Source organism: Hemiscyllium ocellatum, chromosome 5 (assembly GCF_020745735.1).
Source record: "Hemiscyllium ocellatum isolate sHemOce1 chromosome 5, sHemOce1.pat.X.cur, whole genome shotgun sequence".
Taxonomy (NCBI): domain Eukaryota; kingdom Metazoa; phylum Chordata; class Chondrichthyes; order Orectolobiformes; family Hemiscylliidae; genus Hemiscyllium; species Hemiscyllium ocellatum.
In genome coordinates this window covers 128,120,669-128,145,360 of record NC_083405.1, presented here as the reverse complement: position 1 = coordinate 128,145,360, position 24,692 = coordinate 128,120,669, and the positions used below count along the sequence as shown (strand labels likewise).

At 41.4% G+C, this 24,692-nt stretch overlaps 1 protein-coding gene across 2 annotated transcripts; it reads left to right on the top strand.

Moving 5' to 3' along the window:
• The first annotated feature begins 4,818 nt into the window (after window positions 1-4,818).
• LOC132816162 (atypical chemokine receptor 2-like) lies at window positions 4,819-23,213 on the top strand. Of its 2 annotated transcripts, none has more exons than XM_060825646.1 (2): window positions 4,819-4,879; window positions 19,523-23,213. In XM_060825646.1, exon 2 carries the CDS (start codon window positions 19,550-19,552, stop codon window positions 20,648-20,650), a length of 1,101 nt encoding a protein of 366 aa, XP_060681629.1. In that variant the 5' UTR covers window positions 4,819-4,879; window positions 19,523-19,549; the 3' UTR covers window positions 20,651-23,213. The 2 variants fall into 2 exon arrangements, with proteins under 2 accessions (XP_060681629.1, XP_060681630.1); XM_060825647.1 differs by having other exon boundaries at window positions 4,848-4,879; window positions 19,527-23,213.
• Window positions 23,214-24,692: the final 1,479 nt, after the last annotated feature.

Genomic DNA, 24,692 nt, shown 5'->3' with positions numbered 1-24,692 from the left:
GCTATGACCTATATTGACACAGACTATAGGAAGGATATGGAGGTTTTTGAAAGAGTACAAAGCAGTTGAATAGGCTGTTACAATAACAGAAATTGCTGGAAAAACACAGCAGGTCTGGCAGCATCTATGCAAAAAAGCAGAGTTAACATTTTGGGTCCAGTGACCTTTCTTCAGAACAGTTCTGACCTGAAATGGGAGCTCTGTTTTCTCTCCACAGATGCTGTCAAACCTGCTGAATTTTTCCAGCAATTTCTGGGTATTTTTTCTGTTTTCCAGGATCTGTAGTTCTTTGTGCTTTTTTTTCTAACCAGGCTGTTGCCTGGATTGGTGTGTATTAGCTACAAGAAAAGGTTGGACAAACTTGGATTGTTTTCACTAGGGTGTCAGAGGCTGGGGTGGGGGTGGGGGCGACCTGATTGAGGTATATAAAATTATGAGAGGCATGAATAGGGTGGATAGTTGGAGTCTTTTTCCAGGGTGGAAATTTCAAATACTGGGGGGCATAGGCTTAAGGTGAAAGGGGGAAAGTTTAAAGGAGATGTGCGAGGCAAATTTTTACACAGAGACCTGCTACCCCATGAACTAATTTAAAAACTATTACTCTTCCATGGAAGGTTATTATGTCCATGGGCAATATTTCTTGTCCCTTAAAAAAGATACTTGGATTTAAAATGATGAGGAAATGGAGGCGGGTGTGGGGCGAGGGCTAGGGAAGGGAAATCAATTGAAAGGGGGATACAGAAGGACCCTGGTTGAGGTTCATTCCTGTTAGCCGACTCTGTCAGTCATTTTTTCCCGGGATTTCTGTGCCTTTTGCATCAAAGTTGCATTGCAAAAATAAGCAGAAGCTCACCAGCTCTGCATTCACCAACTCTGCATTTCTGCATCTTGCAAGCCAACCCAACATCCAAACTGCACACAGCAAGATGTCTCAAATATCCGCTGTTTCAAAAATGAGCATTGGCTTTTGAACACGGGGGAAGAATCTTGACCCTTTTGCAATAAACAATCATGAAACTTTTAACATCCACCTTACAAGGACAGGCAGGCTCTCAGTTTGACATCATATTCAAAAGATGGCAACTGTAACAGTACAGCAGTCCTACAGCTCCACGCTGAAATTTACAACAAATAGGGTTACTTTGAAATGTAAGCTTGATATAGTTTATGACTTCAGCTTCTCCTCGATCAATCTGCCTCAAACTCAAACCAGTGCTAGACAGCAAACCACTCAATAAAAGATTATCGCATTGCTGTTTATGGGAGTTTGTGATGACATGCTTCCTATATTCAAACAGTGACTACACTTCTGAAAGTGCTTCATCAGCTGTAGAGTGCTTTGCAAATTCTTAGATCATGAAAAGTGTTGTTTGAATGAAGTATTTGTTTTATCTTTATCTAAATTATCCAGCCACATTCCAGTAGGAGTTTCTTGCTTATGTTGGGAATTCTCCAAAAAAAGTCTATCAAACACCAAGTAAGGCATTCCAGAGTGACAAACCTTCTCCCTACTAGGTTAAAAACTTTCATATGGGGGAGGGAAAGAAAAATAAAACTCATGACTGATTCAAATAGAAATTGGCAGGTATTCATTAAAAGACACTAGTTCAGCTGAATTCACTGGGAATGTTTATTCATCAATGAGACAGAATGGAAAGAAATGTTTTCACAACATTTCCCCTGGTGGGAATTCCTATTAATGGGGTCACAACCCTGCCTACACCCTGCCCTTCAATGGGAGACAATTTGAACTCTGCCCAGGCTGAAACTGGGACAAGTGCCCCAGTGGAATTTGTTTAAACAGGAACAGACCCCCTGCCCTTCAATAGGACACAATCTGAAGCCTGCCCCAATCAAATCCAGGAAATTGACCATGGAGGGACCACAACTTGCACTCACGCCCTTACAAAAATTGCTCACTTTGCATGGTGGGAACTTTTTAAATGGAGTCACAGCGTAATCAGCAGACTTTGACTATGACCAATACAGGAGTTTCACGAGTTTCACAAGTTTCACAAAGACAGCAATGTTACAAAAGAGTTGTTTCAATATGAGACAGAAGCAACTTGCTTCATGGAAACACTGTTATCTCTCAACCAGTCACCTACTCCAAGATTTAAGCACATAATTTATTATTAATAACATTAATACTAAATGGGCAGCGGCAAGAGATAGATTGCCATCCAAATTAAGAGCAGGACCTCACAATTGGTAAGTAAACATTGTTATGCCATACTCTAGCTAATGATTTCGTTAGATAAGGACTAATCTATCTTTGTGTGTTCACATTCATGTGTTCATGTGAGAATTTCAGTCCACAATGTTATAGTCTATTGTTTCCTTCAGTTTTTTAACTGTACCCATACTATTATTTATACTCAGAGCTGTGCAGCTCCATGGTTACATCACAAAGTTGCTCTAGGGTCTTGAAGCCCATATAAGGATAAGTCAGACATTGGTTGTGTGATAAATATTGCATCAGGATATTTAAGTCATAGATACATGCCTGAAAGACTGCAGGACTCTATAATATAGCATGATAATATTTGGGAACTGGGGGTTGAACCTATGTAGTCCATCAAATTGGAGAATTTGGAAGACACAACCAGTCACTTCCACTCAGCTTTTTTAACTCCTTGTGTAGCAACCTTCCAGCTTTAGTTTCTACCAGCACCCAGTGAGAATTTATATGAGAAGAGTTTATGGTTAACCTCAGCTCGCATCTACCCACTGTCGCTTTTTGGTTTAGGAGTCAGACAATGGTGCCACCACATTATCCAACATGTTTCAGACGGCTGAATCCTAACATTTGCCAGCAAGTTCAAACCCAGTCAAGTCAAGCTCATTTTGAAGAGTGCATTTATCAGCTTAGGATAGGGACAAAGGGACAGGTGGAAAAGAGAATGCCCACATCATAACATCAGCTGTGCGTTCAGTTTTATTCAATCTTGCCTTATTCCTTTCAGAATGTTGCTGTGACTAGTGCTCCTACAGAAGGAATGCATATACTGGGAGATGCAGTGTTGAAACAGGGTTGCCCACCTCATATCCCTGACTGTACCCACAAACTGAGAGGGAGTGCCCTCTCTATGATGGTGGCCCAGCTGCTGAGGAGATTTTTCAAAAAATAGTTGGAGATAAGGCACTTCCATTCTGAGGGTGACAAATCTCTTGTTCTAAAACTATAAAAGCAAGAGATGGCTTCAGTTTTCAGTGCTCAAGACTCTCCTATAACTTTTCAACATCAGGATCCTGCTCACCATCTTGATTTAGATAGCAATCCATCTCTGGCCACCAATTGCCCATTTCATGGAATCATAGAATCCTTACCATGTGGAAACAGGCCATTTGGCCCATCGGGTCCACAATGACCCTCTGAAGAGGGTCCCACCTTAAACCAACCCCCACCCTATCCCTGTAACCCTGCATTTCCCATTGCTAATCTACCTAATCTACACACAACTGGCCACTATAGGTAATTTCCCACGGTTAATCCACCTAACCCACTCATCTTTGGACTGTGCGAGGAAACTGGAGCACCCGGAGGAAACCCATGCAGACGCAAGGAGAATTTGCAAACTCCACACAGACAATCGCCTGTGGCTGGAATTGAACACGGGTCACTGGTGCTGTGGAAACTAGTGATAACCACTGAGCCCCATGTGAATTATTTCAAGAATAATCACTGCCAGTCAACTGTTTCCAACACAGTATGGACATCTAATCATCTCCACCGCCAACCTCAATTAGATTCTGGTAGTAGGAAGCTGAAACTCACCTCAGATAACCCCCCACACTCCCATATCACTGCCCCACTCTGGCTTTCACAATCTTCACTGAGGGTTCGCTGCATTGTCAGAGTGCAGTCTTTCAGATGAACCAAAGCCCTGCCAGTCCTTTCAAGTTTTTCCATCTCATAAAGCATAGAGCATAGAACAGTACAGTACAGGCCCTTCAGCCCTCGATGTTGTGCCAACCTTTTATCCTACTCTAAGATCAAACTAACCTACATGTCCTACATTGTACTATCATCCATGTGCCTATCCAAGAGTCGCTTATATGTCCCTAATTTATCTGACTCGGTGTAAAGAACCTCCCCTAAATCTTCCTCCAGTCACCTTAAAATTATGCCCCCATGTGACAGCCATTTCTGCCCTGGGAAAAAGTCTCTGGCTTGTATTATATCTATTATATCTATGCCTTTCATCATTTTGTATACCTCTTATCAAGTCACCTCTCATTCTCCTTCACTCCACCTTTCTTTATAAGACATCCCTCCAGCCCATTTCTATTAGGCAGAAAATGTAAAAGTTTATATACACTACGAACAGATCCAAGAACAGCTTCTTCTCTGCTGTTGTCAGAATGTGGAATGGAATTCTTTAATGTTAATGTTGATCTCTCTCTTTGTGCACCTTCTTGGCAGCTGTAACACTGTATCCTGCACTCTGTTCCGCTACCCTGATTCATTTCTATAGCATGACCTGTCTGTAAAGCACTTATAATACATTTCACTGTACCTTGGTACACATGATAATAATAAATCAAATCAAACTTCCGAAGACCTTCACTGGTTGTGAAGCTGTTTGTGATGTACACAGTATAAATTATTTTCTTTATAAATTATTGAGATTATCAGCAACAGTGTATTTACATCTCTTACCGTGAACACAGACCTTGTGAGGGGAAGTGGGGGTGGAGTGGGGTGGGGCCGGAGCACAGATGGAACTAGTACATTCTTGTTAAATCAAAGCTTTAAGAAACGCAGGAAACTATAAGTATAGAGGAAGCAAGTGTCGAATATAAATAACACAGAGTGCCTGACACTCTGCGAAAGAAACTGGGGCACAACAGCAGGGACCGAGATTCAACTCAGAAGGTAACACATAAGAGAATTATCATTTTAAGATTTATCCTTTATCGTTAGAACATTGTTGCCATCAGTAAAGGTCTGACACATATGTTTAAGTCAGTGTTATAGCATTTTGCTCTGAAGTAAAATTTAATTCACTGGTTTACTCACTGAGTAACTCAGATGTAACACTCAGTTAGGTATGTTGCTTTCTGTGCATTAACTGTGATAAGTTGCTGCTGATTGTTTTTGCTTGAATTTAATGATTGTGCATGCAGGTCTGAATTTTTGAACATCTTCTGTTTGTTGGCAGTCATTGTAGGGACTGAAGAATCAGCACCCCCCCTACACTGTTATTTGGCAAAGGTAACCACTCTTAACAAATTTCCTCATTCATTTCCATGGGATTAAACAAGGCTGATGGTGGGATAGCAATCACTGTCACCACAGATGATGTAGTAAAATATCCTAAGGTGTTTAATAGGAACAGAGAATCAGAGATACATTACAGCAAAGAAAGAGATGGCATACTGGCTCAGTGGTTAGCACTGTGCCTCACTGTGCAAGGTACCCAAGTTTGATTCCACCCTTTGGCAACTGCCTGTGTGAAATTTGTACATTCTCCCTGTGTCTGCTTGGGTTTCCTCTGGGTGCTCCAGTTTCCTCCCACAGGCCAAAGCTGTGCAGGTTAAATTAACTGGCCATGCTAAATTGCCTATAGTGTCCAGGGATATGTAAGTTAGGTGAATTAGCCATGGGAATTACAGGGATAGGGTTGGGGCATGGGTCTGGGTGAGATGCCCCTCAGAGGGTTGGTGTGGATCTGATGGGCTGAATGTCCTGCTTCCGCACTGTAGAGATTCTATGATTTTCCCCTAATTCTGACCTGTAATCACCTATATAATGCTCTCTGACTGATGGAGTGTGAGATAGAATCATATTCCTTTATTCCAGAATGGTTTCCAACAACAAAAATACTAGATTAAGAAAATTCAAATTAGGCCAATCTCTCAGGAGCAAAAACAGTCTTAGTCAAAAGATGTGGGAATTGCTGATAAAAGTAATGTCAAATCCTATCAGTCAAAAACTAAACATTTGTTAACACAAAACATACAAGTTCAACAGGAGAAATTGACCAAACAGGGGGATTGAAATCTTTCTTCAAAAAAAGTATGCATTCAACTACAGAGAATAATATAAAAGTTGATCATTGAGTTGGCAGTTGGATTCTATATTGTCAGTCACTTGTAGCACAAGCTAGTCCATGTCCATTCAGTCATCATCACATCAAGACTGGACTGCAGTGGTTCAACAAGACAGCTCACCACCACCTTTTTAAGTGTAACTAGAGATGGGCAATAGATGCAGGGGGCCAGCCAGTGATGCACACTTCCCATGAGTGAATAAAACAGATTAAAATTAGGAGGATTCCAGGAATGTATCCAGTAAGAGAATACTACGAATTTCTACCAGATCCAAGAAAGGGCCACTTGACCCGAAACGTTAACTCTGGTTTCTCTCTACAGATCCTCCTAGACCTGCTGAGCTTTTCCAGCAATTTTTGATTTTGAATACAACAAGGCCCCTGGGCAATAAACCACCCTATTTGCTATTTTGCTGTACCAGTTATGTAAAACAGTCCCACATTATAACAACATCTGGTGATAGATTAGAATCTTTGTATGACAGAAATTCGCTACAAGAATTCTTCTATTTTTGTTTTGGTTCCTGTTTTTGGAGGGTCCTGGTGTTGCTGATGCGTAGTGACAGTCTGACAAAGTGAGTAAAGATCATGTAATTTATTGTGATACATAAACAATTTGGTTCCCTGGAAACTGAACAGCTGAACAAGTTAAATGGATGAAAATGGAAATTGCTGGAAAAGCTCAGCAGGTTTGGCAGCATCTGTGAAGACAAATCAGATTTAACATTTTGGGTCCAGTGACCCTTCCTCAGATGTTCTGAGGAAGGGTAACCAGACCTGAAACTTTAACTCTGATTTTTCTTCCCAGATGCTGCCAGACCTGCTGAACTTTTCCAGCAACTTCTGTTCTTATTTCTGATTTACAGCAATCACAATTCTTTTGGTTTTTATCTAGTTAAATTACACCTTGATAGAAAAACCAAAGGCTGGAACTTCTGTGAATGAAGATAGTGTCTCAGGCAATTCCCATGGTTACCCCAGTCCAATCCCAGCTTTCTAGCAGCTGCTAGCCTTTAGTTCTGTGCTCATGTATGATCTCTAAAGAGCTGTATACATTGCCAGGTCTCATATGGGGAAGGGATGACCTAGTGGGATTACCCAGAGACCTAGGTAACTGGGTTCAAATCAGCTTTACAACAAATCTGAAATTAAGAGTCTAAAGGTAGTCATGAATCTGTTGTCAGTTGTAATAGAGTCATAGAGCACGGAAACAGCTCCTTTGGTCCAACTCATCCATGCCAACCAAGTTTGCCAAATTAGATTCCCCCACTTACTTGCATTTGGCCCATTTTCCTCTAAACCTTTTCTATTCATATATCTATCCAAATGTCTTTTAAATGTTGTAGCTGTGCCTGCATCTACTACTTGCTCTGGCAATTCGTTCCACATACAATCCATCCTCTGTGTGAAAAAGTTGTCCCTAGGGTCCCTTTTGAATCCTTTTCCTCTCACTTTAAAAATATGCCCCCCCCTCTAGTTTTGAACAATCCTCACCCAAGAGAAAAGACCTTTTCTGTACACCTTTATCTATGTTCCTCACGATTTATGAACATCGATAAGATCCCCTATCAACTCCCATACACCAGTGAAAAAGATCCCAGCCTATCCAGCTTCTGGTTATAACTCAAACTCTCTAGTCCCAGGAATATCCTGGTAAATCTTTTCTGAACCATCTCCAATTTAATATCTTTCCTAATGCAGGGTGACCAGAACAGTCCACATTATTCCAAAAGTGGACTCACCAACATCCTTTACAACCTGAACTGATATCCCAACTCCCATACTCAATGGTCTGAACAATGAAGGCAAGCATGTTAAACAGAAAAAGCCCTTACCTGTTCTGGCCTACATGTGCCTTCAGACCCACAGCAACATGGTTAACACTAAGCTGCCCTCTGGGCAATTAAGGATGGACAATAAATGGCCCAGCTAGTGCTGTTCACATGCCATGAATGAATAAGAAAACCCTCTGTCCTCCCACCTACCAACTGTAGAGATTAGCCCCAAGACCTTACAGGAATCACATTCCTTCTCTGTGACTTTATTTCTTGCTTTGGAAAGGAGGGATGTGAACATTGACCCACGTCTAGAGAAGGTGGGGTGTGATAGGATGCGTCCAGTTTTTAATGTTCTGCTCCTCAGTGTGCAGTGGTAAGGATTTAAAAACAAAGTCAAATTATCCATTTTAGCTTCAGCCTTTATCGCCAGTGTGGGTTAGATCAGAGGGTTATTGTTGACCGTTGACCTTCCCTCCATCATAAGGTCAGAGATGGGGATGTTTGCTGATGCTTACTGTGTTCAGCATCATTCGCAACTCCTCAAACTGCATAACCTCCATTCTGGACTGAGTTGGACACAGGACACAAGATAAACTCTGATAAGAGCAAGGTCTGTTCTCCCATTCTCATTGTCTCGCATTGAATCAGTCCTGACTTCAGGAAAAGTAGTGACAGGGCCGACCGGAGACTATCCCGTTTTTACTGCCTGCCATCAGGTGTATTGTAAGGTTGACAAGATGACAATCAGGTTGCTTGGCCAAGTTACAAACGCACTTTCCATGGTCAACAGGTCCTGCTGTGGAACGTGGACCTGGAGCTTCTCATCGAATGGTATTGCTACACCAAACCTCACTCAAATCAGAGCACTACTTGGTCTAATTATGACTTTCTTTGTCTTTTATTTTACACTTTTTACCAAGGAGTTCAATACTGTGTTGACTTTACTCATAACTTGACTACATTTATATCTTTGGCCATAGTCTAGAAAGACTCCTAAGTTTTTATGGACCTGCTCATCTGATCATGTGTTTTCAACATTTTCCCTTCTCATTTCCAGGACATTTGTCTGCTTCAAAAATACTGCCTGCTGCTCCTTGGGTAGCACATATGCCTTTATGTCAGACGATCATGTCTATAAATCCGACTTCAAAGCTTTATGCAGTAAATTTAGGAAGTTAATGCAAGGAGTGCTGTAATTTGGGAGGTGTGACTATTAGATCAGCTGTGTGTAACAATTCCCGTGAAAGAGCTAAAAGACATATAGGGTGAAAAGGTAACCCAATTTCTGTCAATTCTTACTGAGTGGATAATCTAATCATTTTCATGTTGCTGTTGGAAGACCCTTTGTGGAGGGAAGTTGGCTGCAATGTTTGTTACTTTCAAGAAGACTTTGCATTTATATAGCACCCATCACAACATCAGGTCATCTCAGAGTGTTTTACTTCAAAATAATTTTGAGGTGTTGCTGGAATGTCACTGTTGAACTTTTTGTTTCTAATTCCTGGTCCGCATAGCTTGTTTTTTTCTCCTCTGGAGTGATAGCCATAATGGGTTCAAAGCTGTGTCAGCGTCGGATTACCAGATTTATTCTGACATGGTTGCGTTGCTAATTGGACAACATAAGATAAAAGCATCAGTTTAATTGTGCTCTTCATCATAGCATCAAGAGAGAGCTAACATAGCAACGGGTTCAATTTGTTTAATTACTAGCTCAGTGGTTGTTTTGACAGGCTCTGTGCTGTGTATTGAGTTAGAGAGCAAAAGAGAGACATGAAGTTGGAAAACCTAAGTCACATCTTGCACTTACAAATTATGTTTGTACTTTTCAAAATTATTTTGGATAAGTTTAGAATGTGGAGTTTATACTGGAACTTTCCACTCAAAATTTTCTCTCTGGAAAAAGATCACGATTGCAACACAATCCCAGCATGTTACATAACCATGGAAACATTACTATGCTGAGTTCCTATACTTTTCTTTCCAAAGCTGAATCCAGTACAAAAACAGAATTCCAAAGTTCAGCAAACTGCAAGAGTGTGTGGAAAAGAGATCTGGACAGTGCAGTTTCACTTTTGTCAAAGAAGGTTTTGTTGGGTAAGGAATTATTCATTTTGACCACATCCATTGCCTTTCCTGGGGGTAGGGGTGTTTGGAGGAAGGAGCCACTTAGATGAGAAAACCTCAAAAAGTGACTGGACAGCTACTAGTGCCTGAAAAGAATTAGCCTTCACTGGGAAGATCATCTGGTGCATTCCCCAGAGACTGAAAGAGGTGAAGAGTGAGGATTTCTCGGTGAATATGTTGGATGGGGACAGTGAAGTCATGAAAGGGTAGGGAAGAGGTGTGCAAGCAAGTTAGGAGGAGGATCCAGAACAGCTGACCGAGCAGTGATTTGGTGAGAGGTGCCACATGGGTCAGGGCAATGGTTAGGATGGGGGCGAGCTCCAGAAATTGTAACAGATTGTGTGACTCCTATAGGATAGAGTAGGAGGTCGCAATCCAAGTTTCAGTCAATGCCAGGATGTCAATAGTGTTTGTGAATGTCAGGGGCATTCTAGAGAGTAACACAGAGAGAAGCCGAGAACATGCTCATGCTATTTAATCCCTGTTTGTGCCCTATTAAAATAAGGCTGTTTAGGTACAGTCAATCACCCAATAAGTAGTGAAATTGTGAAACTTTTTGCCATATTGAGTACTTGAGGTGAATATCTGAATTCCATTCCTTTAAAGAGCAGCTAAGCAATTGGTTAGAGAAAAAGAATAGAAGGCTAGAAATAAAGTGGCAGGAGGTTCACTGGAGCATATGTGCTGGCACAGATCTTTTGGGCCCAATGACCCATTTCAATGCTGTAAATTCAGGGAATTCAAGACAATTATAATCACCAGGGAATTGGTACTGGAGCTGTGAGCCATCAAGATTCCGAATCTGAATGGAAACACAATGTTTAGTGAGAAATTTGATGCATTGCTTTTAAGATAGAAAATTCTCTAAATTCAGGGAAGATACCATTAAATCATAAAATGGTCAGTCTAACTCCTTTGTTCAACAGGGGAGGGAGACAGAAGCAGAAAATTATAAGACCATAAGATATAGAAATCGAAGTCGACCATTTGGCTCCTGAAGCCTGCTCTGCCATTCAATAGGATCATGGCTGATCTAACATTTCTTACGTCCACTTTCCTGACATTTCCCTACACCCCTTGATTCTCCTACTGATCAAGAATCTATTTCAGCCTTAAATATACACGAGGACTCTGCCCCCAGGGCTCTGTGTGTGAAGGAGTTGCAAAGATTCACAACCCTCTGAGAGAAGAAATTCTCCTCATCCGTCTTAAGTTAATGCCCCATTTTCTGAGACTGTGCCCTCTGGACCTAGACTCTCATGTGGGGAACCATCCTCTCAGCATTTGCCCTGTCAACTCCTTACAAATCTTACATATTTCAATAAAATCACTTTTCATTCTTCTAAACCCATTGAGTAGAGTCCCAACCTGTTTACCCTTTGCTCATTAGATAATCCCTCCTTACCAGGGATCATCCTAACGAACCTTCACTTCCAATTAAATTATATATTTTCTTAAATAAGAGACTAAAACTGCTCACAGTACTCCAGATGTGGTCTCACAAGTATGTTGTACAGTTGCAGTAAGATTTCTCTCCTCTTATACTCCAACCTCCTTGAAGTAAGGGGTATCATTCCACTAGCCTTCCTGATTATCTGCTGAACCTGTGTGCTAGCTTTCTGTGGAGACAGTGAGGTCTACAGATGCTGGAGATCGGAGTTGAGAGTGTGTTGATGGAAAAGCACAGCAGGTCAGGCAGCATCCGAGGAGCAGGAAAATCAACATTTCGGGTCGGAGCCCTTCATCTGGAATGAGACTGGGAACCTTGGGGTGGAGAGATACTCCCGAGGCTCCCAGCCTCATTCTTGATGAAGGGCTCTAGCCCGAAACGTCGATTTTCCTGCTCCTCGGATGCTGCCTGACCTGCTGTGCTTTTCCAGTAACATACTCTCAACTGCTAGTTTTCTGTGTTTTGTGTACAAGTAGCGCCAAGTCCCTTTGTGTTGCAGTTTTCTGCAGTTTTTCTCAGTTTAAATATTATGTTGTTCTTTTGTCCTCACTTCTAAACTGAACAACTACAGCACAGTTAGCTTAATGTTTGTCAATGTGAAGACATTAGAAGTTATTATTAAATAAGTTATAACAGGGTACTTAGCAAGATTCAAGGTAATCTGAAACAAAGAACTGCGGGTGGTGGAGATCTGAAACAAACAAAAACAAATTGCTGGAGAAACTCAGCAAATCTGGCAGCATCTGTGGAGAGAGGAAGCAAAGTTAATGTTTTGAGACCAGTGATCCTTCACCATGACTGATAGCAGCTTGGAAAAGATGGCATTTACGCCAATGGAAGGGTGTGATGGAGTTGAAAAGGAGTGAGTATCTTAGTGGAGATGGAGAGAGAGAGAGAGAGAGAGAGAGAGCGCAAGATTAGGAAAGGTGGCAGACAAAGGGATGGTTGATAGTAAGCCAGGGAATGAGACAAGCTAATAATAGGGACAATGAGTAGGTGAAGTGGCAAGCAACTGGAAGCTCAGGGTCATTTTTACAGGCAGAGCCCAGTCTGTGTTTCTTCTTCCTAGTGGAGAGACCACATTATCAGCAGCAAATATAGTAGACTAGATTGACTGAAGTTCAGGTAAAGCACTACTTCACCTGGAACGTGTGTCTGGCGCCTTATGCTGAGGGGGAAGAAGATAAATTAGCAGGCGTTACACCTGCGTTATAAATTACACCTTCTATGGTTGCAGGGGAAGTTGCCATGGTGCTGTGGGGAGGTGTCAGGAGTGAGGGAGGAGTGGACCAAGGTGTCCCAGAGGGAATGGTCAATGCAGAAGGCTGACAAGAGAGGGAAGAGGTATATGGGTTTGATAGTGGCATCCCGCTGGAGACGGCAGAAATAGCAGCATATGTTCCTTTGGATGTGGATGCTGGTGGGATGGTAGGTGAAGACACGGGGACATTTTTGCTGTTGTGGGAGGGAAGAGCAGGGATGAAGACTGAAGTGCAGCAGATAGTTTGGACATGTCTGAGGGTCCTGTCAGCATCAATGCTGGTTGTGAAAAATGGTGGACATTTCTGAAGCTCCTTGTGGATGGTAGCATCATCACAACAGAGTGATGGAGACAGGGAAAATGGGATAGGGTCTTTACAGGAAGCTGGTATTAGGATTATGAGCTTGGAGGCAGATAAAAAGTGATGAATTACCCGAGGGGACACAATAATCTGGTGTTCCATGCTGGGATCCTGGTCCAGCAGCATATGGGAGGAGGTGTCTTAGAGGAGGTGTCTGAGAGCTGGCACTCAGTCTCCGCAATGTAGAGGTCAGTCTGCCAGACAACAACCGCACTCCCCTTGTCAGTGGGCTTGATGACAAAGTCAGTATTGGATCTGAAGGCATGAGTGCTGTCAGTTCAGAGGGAGATAGGGTCAGATGGGTTAGGGATGGCAGGGCAGAGAAATGAAGGTGACCAATATCATGTTATCAGTTCTTGATGAAAAGGCTGAGTACACGTAAAAGGCCAGAGGGAGGGGTTGAGGTGGATGGAGAGTGTTGGAAGTGGGCAAAGGGATCTGTGGGATAGAGGGATGACTCGTGTCCAAAGAAGTCGGCACGGGGGTGACAGAATAAGAGTTCAATGTCATGTCGTGTCTGAAATTCATTAAGGATGAAACTAAGACCTTTGCTGAGTACAGAATGTTCAACATCAGAGAGCGGAAGGTCAGAGGGTTAGTGCATATCTAAGAAGTGGTGGGGTTGGAGTCAGAGGGAAGGGGAGGTGAGGAAGGTTAGACTAGATTAGATTACTTACAGCATGGAAACAGCCCTTTGGCCCAACAAGTCCACACTGACCCACCTAAGCGCAACCCACCCAGACTCATTCCCCTACATTTACCCCTTCACCTAACACTACGGGCAATTTAGCATGGCCAATTCACCTAACCTGCACATTTTTGGATTGTGGGAGGAAACCGGAGCACCCGGAGGAAACCCACGCAGTCACGGGGAGAATGTGCAAACTCCACACAGAGAGTCACCTGAGGCGGGAATTGGCTCCGTGAGGCAACAGTGCTAACCACTGTGCCACCCACAAAACTGTTACTGCAGCTTGAGTTCCTTAATGCCTGAAAGAGAAAGTTTCTTGTCAGAGTGTTGAATGAGCCAGAGAATGAAATGGGACTGGGAGGGGCTGGGGCGGTTCAGAATAGTTCTGAGACACTGTGAGACAGTACTGATGGAGAGAGAGGGCGAGAGTGTGTAAATGGCAGTGCACGGCACTGAGTGTGGATCTCAGGATGTATTGTTGGAGGGAAATTTAGTTTAACTGATTTATTTTAGGAAATAACGAGCTGTGAATAAACATGAACAATTGAACTTACTCAGGTTTCAAGAGACATTTAAGAAGTTGTCACATCAAAGTTTATTGTGGGCAATAACTCATGGATATTGGCGGTACTTGGCATGAGTAGAAGATTGGTTAGCTAACAGAAAATCCTGAGTAGACAATAATTGGGTCATTTTCTGATTGGGAAGATGTAATGAGTGGTGTACCATAGGGATAAGTGGTGGGACTTCAAAGTTTTACAACTTACTTGAAATAATACCTGGGATCTCACTTGTCGAGTAATAATGTCAGCTGAGATCATAATGTGTGAATCCAAAGTAGAGCATAAAAATCATGGAATCAAACATCATAAATATTAGCTGGTCATGAACAAATCCTGCAAGAAATTCTGGAGGACCGTCTTTACCCAGAGAATGGGAGAATTGGAAATACGTATTGAGCAAATAGAATTTCTCGTCCAAAATATTGTACGTATGACATGTATAGCAGCATTCAGTGCTGCGCTGAATTGTCAGCCTAGCTGTGCAAGTTCCCAGGCTGATGTTTAGATCCACCTAATTCGGACATGTAATTGCTATTGACTGAGACACAATTTATACCATATATAGAACATCTTGTGTATGAGGTAAGCTGATGAAAATTAAAAGCTTTGACCCTTTGATCCCATAAAGATCAATTAGGACTTTGCCTAAGTGCTAATTCTACATATAAGGGAGGTGTCCCCTTCAAAAATGGGTCACAACTTTCCAATTTGCTAAGAAAAATTGGCTTTATTCTAATTTTATAGAGAACAGTTTTGCAATAAAAGGTTACATATTTACACACTCTTATCTGTAACCATCAGTGTTCATTCTACATTCCAAGTTAGCACACATGACTATATTACCCAATTGTATTCAAATCTGTACAAATGATCAGTACATATTGTAAGTATCCAATCAAATCATGACATATTCATGTTTACTGACTGTAAGCATGCACATTGTGATTACTCAAACTCTTTACTGTGCTCTTATCCCCTTTCACTGAGATGGATATTCTGGAATGTTACATATTTTACTTTTATCAGATTGCTTCAGGACATTAATTGGACGGGGTAGAGCCAATCATTAGCAAAAAATTCAAATATTTATGAAAGCGATAGCGCAGAGGGAGTTTGCTCAGCTTGGATCAGGTTACATACATACACATCCGTGCCAGAATTATCTCACCATGACCTCTTGAAATATTGAAAAAGACCTTTGATTGCTGCCAAAGTCTCTAATCTCCAGCCATTGGTAATACCGTTTTATGATAATTTTTTATCTGATCCAGACTGTCCACAACCTCACCATCTTAACTGAAGCTTTGCTGAGCTTCTGACCCATAGCTTCTCCTCCAGCAGTGCTTTGTAACTCCATTACACTGACTCATCACAGCTCAACTGGTCTGGAACTCTCATCCACTCCATTGTCATCTTGAGACAGCAATATTCCAATACCCTCCTGGTCAATATCACGTCCATACTCAAACTTGAGTTCATCCAGTTCTGTACTGCCTGCATCTAAATATGTATCGAGGCCCATTCACTCTTTGCTCCTGTGCTCATTGGTCTAAATCACATGGAGTTTGGAGCCTGTCGCTCCTTGATTTTAAAATTTGCGTCCTTTTCAAATCCTCCATATCTTAGTTCCTCCACCACAGCTATATAATCTCCTTAAACCACTGGGCCCCTCTGTGTTCTCCACACTTACCTGATTCTGACGTCTTGCAAACAATCAAATTTAATTGCTCCATCTTTGGCACTGCCTTCAGCTGCCTTGGTCTTAAACTTTGCAACTCCCTCAGTAAACCTTACTGTCTCTCCTCTCTCTCTCTCCCTCCCTCCCTCATTCTTTGATGGTCCTCAAAATCAACCTCTTTTTCAAATCTTTGGTCTGAAGATCTCTGCCTTTTGCTCAATGTTAACTTCTGTCTGCTTAACTCATCACTCCCTGAGACACATTTCTTGCTTTGACAGTCTGCACTTTTACAACATGGATATAACTGGCTGGAAATTGTGTTTGGAACTCTGGTTGTGCTTTATTTGAAATAGTGATGTTGAATCTTTTACATTTACTTTTGAGGGGAAGGAGTTAAACGCCTGATCCAAAAAGTGACACTTCCAACAGTGATGCTTCCCTCAGCAATGCACTGGAGTGCCATACTCAGTTTTCTTGTTCGAGGTACAGTGCTACTCCAACCAAAAATTTTTTTTAAGTTTGTGAAACATTGAAGAACTCTCAGAACCTCCTTCCTCAGGTAAGGAGACCAAAACTGCACATAATATACCCAATGTAATCTCACCAAGACCATGTACAATTGCAGCAAGACACCTCTAATCCTGTACTTGAATCCCCTCACTGTGAAGGCCAATATCCGATTTTCCTCTACATTGTCTGCTGCACCTGCACGCTCAACAGTCCATTATAGAATCCGTAGTTAGGTTCAATGTCTCTTTATGGGAACAAGCTTTAAGGTGGAAGTGGCACATCTGTCGAACTAAAAAAAACGCGACTGAAACAAAAGAGAAAAATGCAAACTGCATTCTTTATTTAAGAGCATTTTGTCCCCATTCATGTTGCATTCATTGCCTCTGCAAATGTTTTTTGGCATCATGTGCAAATATTGTTCCCCATCCTTTATTCATTTACTCATCGTGACAATGCGTCCAATCACAACTACAGTTCCAAATCCATCCACCAGTCAGCTGCTCATTGAGCTTAGAATAGCAGCTGTATGTTTTTTCCTGAGGCACAGCTACAAATACAAACAATAGCACTGATGGTGGGAAGGAAGCAAATTTCAATTAATGTGAACAATTGGATTGAGAACCAGAGCAGTGGACAGTGTGAATCACCAAAGCTGTGTTTGGTCTGCTCCACTGCCGAACAAAAGCAGCAGGTGCATAGGAACACCACAAGTTCCAACATCCGTCCAAGTCACACACTGCCAATCATTCAGCTTCACAACCTTGTCAGTTCCTGACCACCAGCACTTCATCCCATTGGGTGCAGCTCTTCAACTTTGGTGACTTGGGGGAGGGCGGGGGTTGCTTAGTTTGGTTTGCAGTGCAGTGTGACATTGATAGTACAGGTTCAATTTCTGCACCAGCTGAGATTACCATGAAGGACTGTCCTTCTCAACCTCTCCCCTTGCTTGAGGTGTGCTGACCCTCAGGTTAAACCACTTGCAACTATTCTTCTCTAATTGTCTGGTGAGACTATAGTAAAGTTACATTCTTATGACTATATTTGAGGTAAAATTATTATCTGCTGGCATATAATTAAATTAAAACTGGTTAAAGCTCTAATCCCCACACAAACTCCCACTTAAACATACACACTTGCATTCACACACACTCATATTTGCACTCACACACAGGCACACATGCAGACAGATATATAGACACACGCAGAGACACACACACATAGACATACTGACACACATGTGCACAAACACACACACTAATACAGGGACAGAGGGAATCTGGGAAAACAGTTCAGTCATCTTTAGCCACAATATCTGTTGATTTGATTTTTGCTGATCAGAAGGTTTCTTTTGAGCTTTCCTTACCCAGTTCTTTCTCATTCCAACCCCCAATTTCAAAAACCACATTAAATAAAAAGACAGTCTTTACACAAGAAATATCCTGCTTTGTCATTGACACAGAGAATCTGGGAATGAATTTTGTTAATGTCTCTCGACTGCTACAGTCATAGCAATTGCAATATGAAGAGGGGATTGACAATGCAGCAATAGGTCCTGACAGAGAACATCAGCACATTCAGTGAGTAGTCAGTGGATGTAGTGAGGCAGTTAATCTCCTGTAGTGTTGCTGCTGCTGAAGTCAAGCCTCCAAACTTCCAAAGGTCAATTTGTGTACAACTTTCCTGTACTTCTGAGTTCTAAGGATCAGACCATAGAGAACCCTTCAGAAAATCTGGAAGAATAACTATAGATTAAAATCCAAATCCTCTTCTCCATTCTGCAATTTCATTCTTATTATTGTCCCATTAAAAGAACAGGAAAAAAAACTTCTGGGTAACTTTCAACATCAGTCAGCATTCCATGCAGTGATCTAACTTGATTTGCAGAATTGTATTTGCAGATACATTCTAATTTGTTCAAAAAGCACACAATCTGTAGGCAGTCAATTTTTTTTCATCCATATGACACATTATAATTTCCTACTTTGGACTCAAGACTGGAATACATACGGACTCTAACCTTTAATGCACTGACTGAGCTCAAATGTCACCTTTTTTCTCAAACTTTAAGGTATCTCAGGAAAGAGACTTGAAAGAAGTTCTGGGATTTACGTATTAATGAATTGAAACCTGTAATCCATTTTAAAAGATGAAAGACTTAACAGAGATCTAGGTTTGTTCAATATATCACATCAGTTGTATGACACAATGATCTTTTGCTATAAATTCTGTGTCTTTTGATCCTGCTCCACTAGCTATCTGACAAAGGAGCAGTGCTCTGAAAGCTTGTACTTCCAAATAAGCCTGTTGGACTATAACCTGGAACTGCGTGATTTTTAACTTGATGTGGATAATGACTGTATCAGGCTATTTAACACAGCATCATGGACAAAGTCAAACACACATACAAGATTCAGAAGCTCACATCATGATTTGCTTTAGCCCAAAGGCATTTTTCTTCTCAGCCATATCTCAGTATTTTTAGGAATAAGAAGATTTTGGGTTCAAGCCTCACTCCAGAGACTAATCGCTTTTTGCAGTATGAATTTGTATTTCCTACATTACAATAGTGATTACACTTTAAAAATCTCTTCACCAGCTGTTATGTGCTGTGGGATATTCTGAGATAATGGTACTGCTGTGTAAATGCAAGTTCTGTCTTTGACTTGATTTATTATTGTCACATGTACCTATGTACAGTGAAAAGTTTTGTTTTGTGTGCAGTACAGGTGGATCATAATATACAAAGTGCACTATAGGAATAGAACAGAGAGAAGAAGACAATGTTATGGTTGCAAAGAGGTGCACAAAAAGCGAGACCAACATTAAATTGAAAATTTGAGGGATGATTAGTTTCAAAACCAGGGACATTCTGGTTGTACAGTAGAAATGTTCATTTCCTGCAGAAAATAATTTTCGATTCTGAGTTTAGGAAGAAAATAAATATTTTTGGACCTCTTCAAAAACCTTAAATGCTTGTAGATGGCTAGAGTATGTTATTGTATTATTTGTTGTCATAAATTCACTGAAGACTTATTCTTTTCTTCTTTCAGTTAGGCCTTTTTGCCCTATCTCTGACAATGGACAGTGTCAATCTGGATGGTACCTCCAACAACTCAAGCTACTATGATGAGGACTATAATTATACTGACTTTGATCTCACTCCCTATCTTCCTTGTGGGAAGGATGAAGTCAGAGCCTTTGGGAAGATCTTTCTCCCGGTCCTGTACATCATGATTTTTGTTTTCGGAGTGCTCGGCAACAGCTTCCTGATCCTCATGATACTCAAGTACCTCAAGTTGAAAACGATGACTGACATCTACCTGTTGAATTTGGCCATCTCTGACCTCCTATTTAGCACGTCACTTCCCTTCTGGGCCACCTATGTGACCTCAGAATGGATCTTTGGAAATACCATGTGCAAAATAATAAGCGCCCTCTACAGTGTGAATTTCTACAGTGGCATCTTCTTCATAGCCTGCATGAGCTTGGACATGTACCTTCACATTGTCCACACTGTTTCCTTGAAGAACCATAGGACAATTCACAAGAGTGTTGTCATCAGTGCTGCTGTTTGGACACTGTCAATAATTGTTTCAATCCCTGAACTTATATTCAGTGTGTCCAAGAAAATTGGCGATAGGCATACTTGTCTCAGTCATTTTGGCGATGAGCAACTGGTGATTTGGAAGACAACGATACAACTCCAGGTCAACATCATTGCGTTCCTCATTCCATTTTTTGCCATGATCTTCTTCTATGCTCGGATTGCCTCTGTTCTGCTTCACTCCAAATCCTTTGGTAAGGAGAAAGCTTTGAAACTGGTCATCATATTGTTTGCCGTCTTCTTCATCCTGTGGTTCCCCTATAACATTGTCCTTTTCCTGCATTCCTTGGAAGACCTTGGCATCATTGGTAACTGTGAGATGAGCAAGAGGCTGGATTATGCCTTGCAGGTAACTGAGTCTATTGCTTTCACCCACTGCTGTTTCAATCCACTCCTGTATGCTTTTGTGAATGAAAGATTTCGGAGACATGTGAAGAATATTTTAGTGAAGCTAATTCAGAAGATTGGCTGCAACAAGGATTTGGGAGTCATGGTCCCCACTGCAGAGCGCAGTGAAACCAGCAAGCAACAATACGGCGTGTATTCCGATGTGGAAATGACTATGGTACAGTAGTGGTCTCATAAAGAGAGACATAACATCAGTTATTATGCTTTGAAGTTTTAAATAACTTTATATTGAATCCTCTCAATGGTATTCAAACCTGTTAGAATGTAAAAATGAAGTGGTCATCAAGCTGACCATACCAAACACAGTGAAGCAAATTACAAATTGACGATTCAAAATCCCAAACCTTTTCTCGACACAAACACCATGTGGCTGTCCATTATACAATTTCTGTACGTGTTCTCAAATCTAGCCTTCTTCAACTTTTCCCAACTCTTGCTTTATCATCTACTCCTCACCTTAGTTTTGTCTTTGAAGTGCCATTGTTGGGTGGCAGTAGTGTAGTGGTAATGTCTCTGTGCTAGTAACCCAAGTATCTATGTTGACATTCCAGGTTCAAATCCCACCACAACTGCTGGTGGAATTCACTTAATAAAAGTCTGGACTATAAAGCTGGTTGTCTGTGGTGGCAACCATAACAACTATTGCTGATTGTTGTAAGAACTCATCTGGTACATGAATGCCCTTTAGGGTAACAAATGTGCCATCCTTAACTTTAGAGTCTAGATTAGAGTGGTGCTGAGAAAGCACAGCAGGTCAGGCAGCATCCGAGGAGCAGGAAAAATCGACGTTTCAGGCAAAAGCCCTTCATCAGGTTCCCATACCCCTACATTTACCCCTTACCTAACACTATGGGCAATTTAGCATGGCCAATTCACCTGACCTGCACATCTTTGGACTGTGGGAGGAAACCGGAGCATCTGGAGGAAACCCACACAGACACGGGGAGAACGTGCAAACTCCACACAGTCAGTCACCTGAGGCGGGAATTGAACCCAGGTCTCTGGCGCTGTGAGGCAGCATTGCTAACCACTGTGCCACCGTGCCACCCACTACAGTGGATTGTTGATTTTCCTGCTCCTCAGATGCTGCCTGACCTGCTGTGCTTTACCAGCACCATGCTAATCTTGACTCTGATCTCCAGCATCTGCAGTCCTCACTTTTGCTATCCTTACCTTGTCTGGCCTACATGTGACTCCAGAGCCACAACAATGTGGTTGACTCTTAACTGCCCTCTGAAATGGCCAAGCAAGTCACTCAGTTCAAAGAACAATTCAGAATGGATATCAAAACAACTTGATAAACAACACATGAAAAAGTAAAGGAAAAGATATTGGGAACGCTGATGTTTATCATTGCCTAAGTCCAGTCATATAGAAACCACAAGTTTAGTCAGAGACCAGGATAAGGAATAGGAGCAGGAGTAGACCAACTGACCTTCGAACCTGCCATTTAATAAGCTCCATTTAACCGTCCACTCAACATAACCCCTAATTCCTTTACTGTTCAAAAATCTATCTCACTTTGCCTTAAAAACATTCAATGAGGTAGCCTTAATTGCTTCACTGGGTAGGGAATTCCACAGATTCAAAACCCTTTGAGCGAAGAAATTCTTACACAACTCAGTCCTAAATCTGCTTCTCCTTATTTTGAGGCTATGCCCCCTAACTCTGAAACATTTCATACGGATTTAATCAGGCAAAAATTAATCACTCATCAAACATTTGGACCTGTAACCTGCTTGGTCAGTGACATAGGTTTTAAGCAACTTTTCAAAGGAGGGGAGAGAGATGAAAAAGCAAAGAGGTTTGGTGAGGAAATTTAAAAAATAGACGGATGAAAACACCCTCGTTGATGATTGGGCAGGGGAAGCAGTTCATGCATAAAAAGCCAGAGTTGGAGGAAAACAGGAAGTTGCAGAGAAGGGCAGGGTTGATTCTTTAATTTGTGGAGTTGGTACCCTCTGGAGAAAAGTAATTATTATGACACTCACAAGACAGCTACACCATTATTAGAAACTTAAAGGATTAAATCATTTATATTGCTACAATCAATAGCCCTCTTCATCTATTGCTATCCTATTAACTATCCTACATTCAAATCCTTTACAGTTGTTCATTCTCAAATAGTTCTTCCTTTAACTGATGCAAGAGTCTGCCTCAAAAATGATTCATATTCTAATAACCCTCTATGCAAACAAAATCTCTCGGTCACATTGGAATTGTTCACTCAGCATAGATTTTCACAATTACTATGTCATATAATGTCAGTCTCTGAGCCAATATACCTTCTCTGTTTAGCTGGATATGCAGAGGATCTCCCTGTGGATGTGTTTTTCCATTGGTCTAAAACTTTGCAATGTGGCGAAATACACAACGAGGCTCCAAATCAGTAAACTGAATATTATTAACAATTATTTCGACTGGATATTTTCTTTTCATACGGCTTCTATGAATTATTATAAAGCTGGGCATTATGCCAAATTCATAAATATATTCTCAAGCATTAGCAAGAAAGAAAATAATTTATAGCCAAACAATCGCCTGTGTACTAGCCAATTCCAACTAACCATGCTTTTGGATGTACCCTAAACATACACAAGTTATATGTTACATATACACATGTTATCCAAAACGAATACATCTACATGTACAAAGGAGTTTCTTGCACAAAATGTATATTAGAATGTATCTCTTTGAGAACTCAATAAATCTCTGAAGAAATACATAAATGCAACATGGATCTAAGGCTCTTTATTCTTAGATTAGAACTAAACAGAAAATGACCTGGTACTAGGAATTAGAAGCATTAAGTTGAAAATTATGTGGTGACTAATTTATTGCCTTTTCCCCACCATCTACAAGTTGGGAGTGTAATAACTCCTGACTTGCCTGGATAGGTGCAGCTCCAACATCACTCAAGAAGCTTGACACCATCCAGAACAAGCAGCTCACTTGATTAGCACACATTTGCCACCTTCAACATTCGCTCCCTTCACCACTGTGGAAGAAGTATATACCATTTACAAGATGAACTGTGGCAACTCGCCAAGTCTTCTTCAACAGCAGCTTCCAAACCCACAAATACTTCCATCTAGAATGACAAGGGCATGGGAATATTGCCACATGCAGGTTACTCTCCAAATCACTCACCATCCTAACTTGGACATATGTCACCATTCTTTCACTGTTACTGGGTCAAAATCCTGGAATTCCTTCCCTCAGGGCATCTGGGACTGCCTACAGCACATGGACTGCAGTGGTTTAAGACAGCAGATTACCACAGTTGGGCAGTAGATCCTGGCCCATCCAGTGAAAGAATATAGAAAAACTACACTGAACGTCTGTGACTGGTGTTCTGTAGTAATCTGTTAGCTGCATTTATATTTTTTCACAACTGACCATGACATGGGTCAGAGCAGGCTAGTATGACATCAATACATGAGCAGCCTGCATTTTATCAGACAGAATGAAAGTGGCTTGAGCATGTGCTCAGGAAGAATCCTCCTGCTTCTTCCAGTTATGCAATTGAGTAACACCTGGTCAAAGCAGCCATATTTTTGGTGCTACTGATACTATTTTGGGTCCATATTTCATGTCCTCACATTTTGGATTCTGGACATTTGGTACACTTCATTGGTCAGTGCATTGAGTGTAGGAGTTTGGATATCATGTTTCAACTGTACAGGACATTGGTCAGATCACTTTTGGAATACTTTGTTCAATTCTCATCTTCCTGCTATAGGACAGATGGTGTGAAACTTGGGTTTAGAAAAGATTTACAAGGATGTTGCCAGGGTTAGAGGGTTTGAGCTATACGGAGAAGCTGAATATGCTAGGGCTATTTTCCCTGGAGCGTCGGAGGCTGAGGGGTGACTATATAGAGGTTTATAAAATCATGAGAGGCATGGGTAAGGTGAACAGCTAAGGTCTTTTCCACAGGCAGCAGAGTCCACAACTAGAGGCATGGGTTTAAGATGTGAGGGGTAAAAGCAACCTAAGGGGCAACTTTTTCATGCAGAATGTGGTGAGTGTATGGAATGAGCCGCCAAGGAAAGTGGTAGAGGCCGGTAAAATTACAATATATAAAATGCATCTGGATGGGTATATGAATAGGAAGGGTTTAGAGAAATATGGGCCAAATGCTGGCAAATGGGATTAGGTTAATTTAGGAGATCTGATCAGCATGGATGAGTTGGACTAAAGGACTT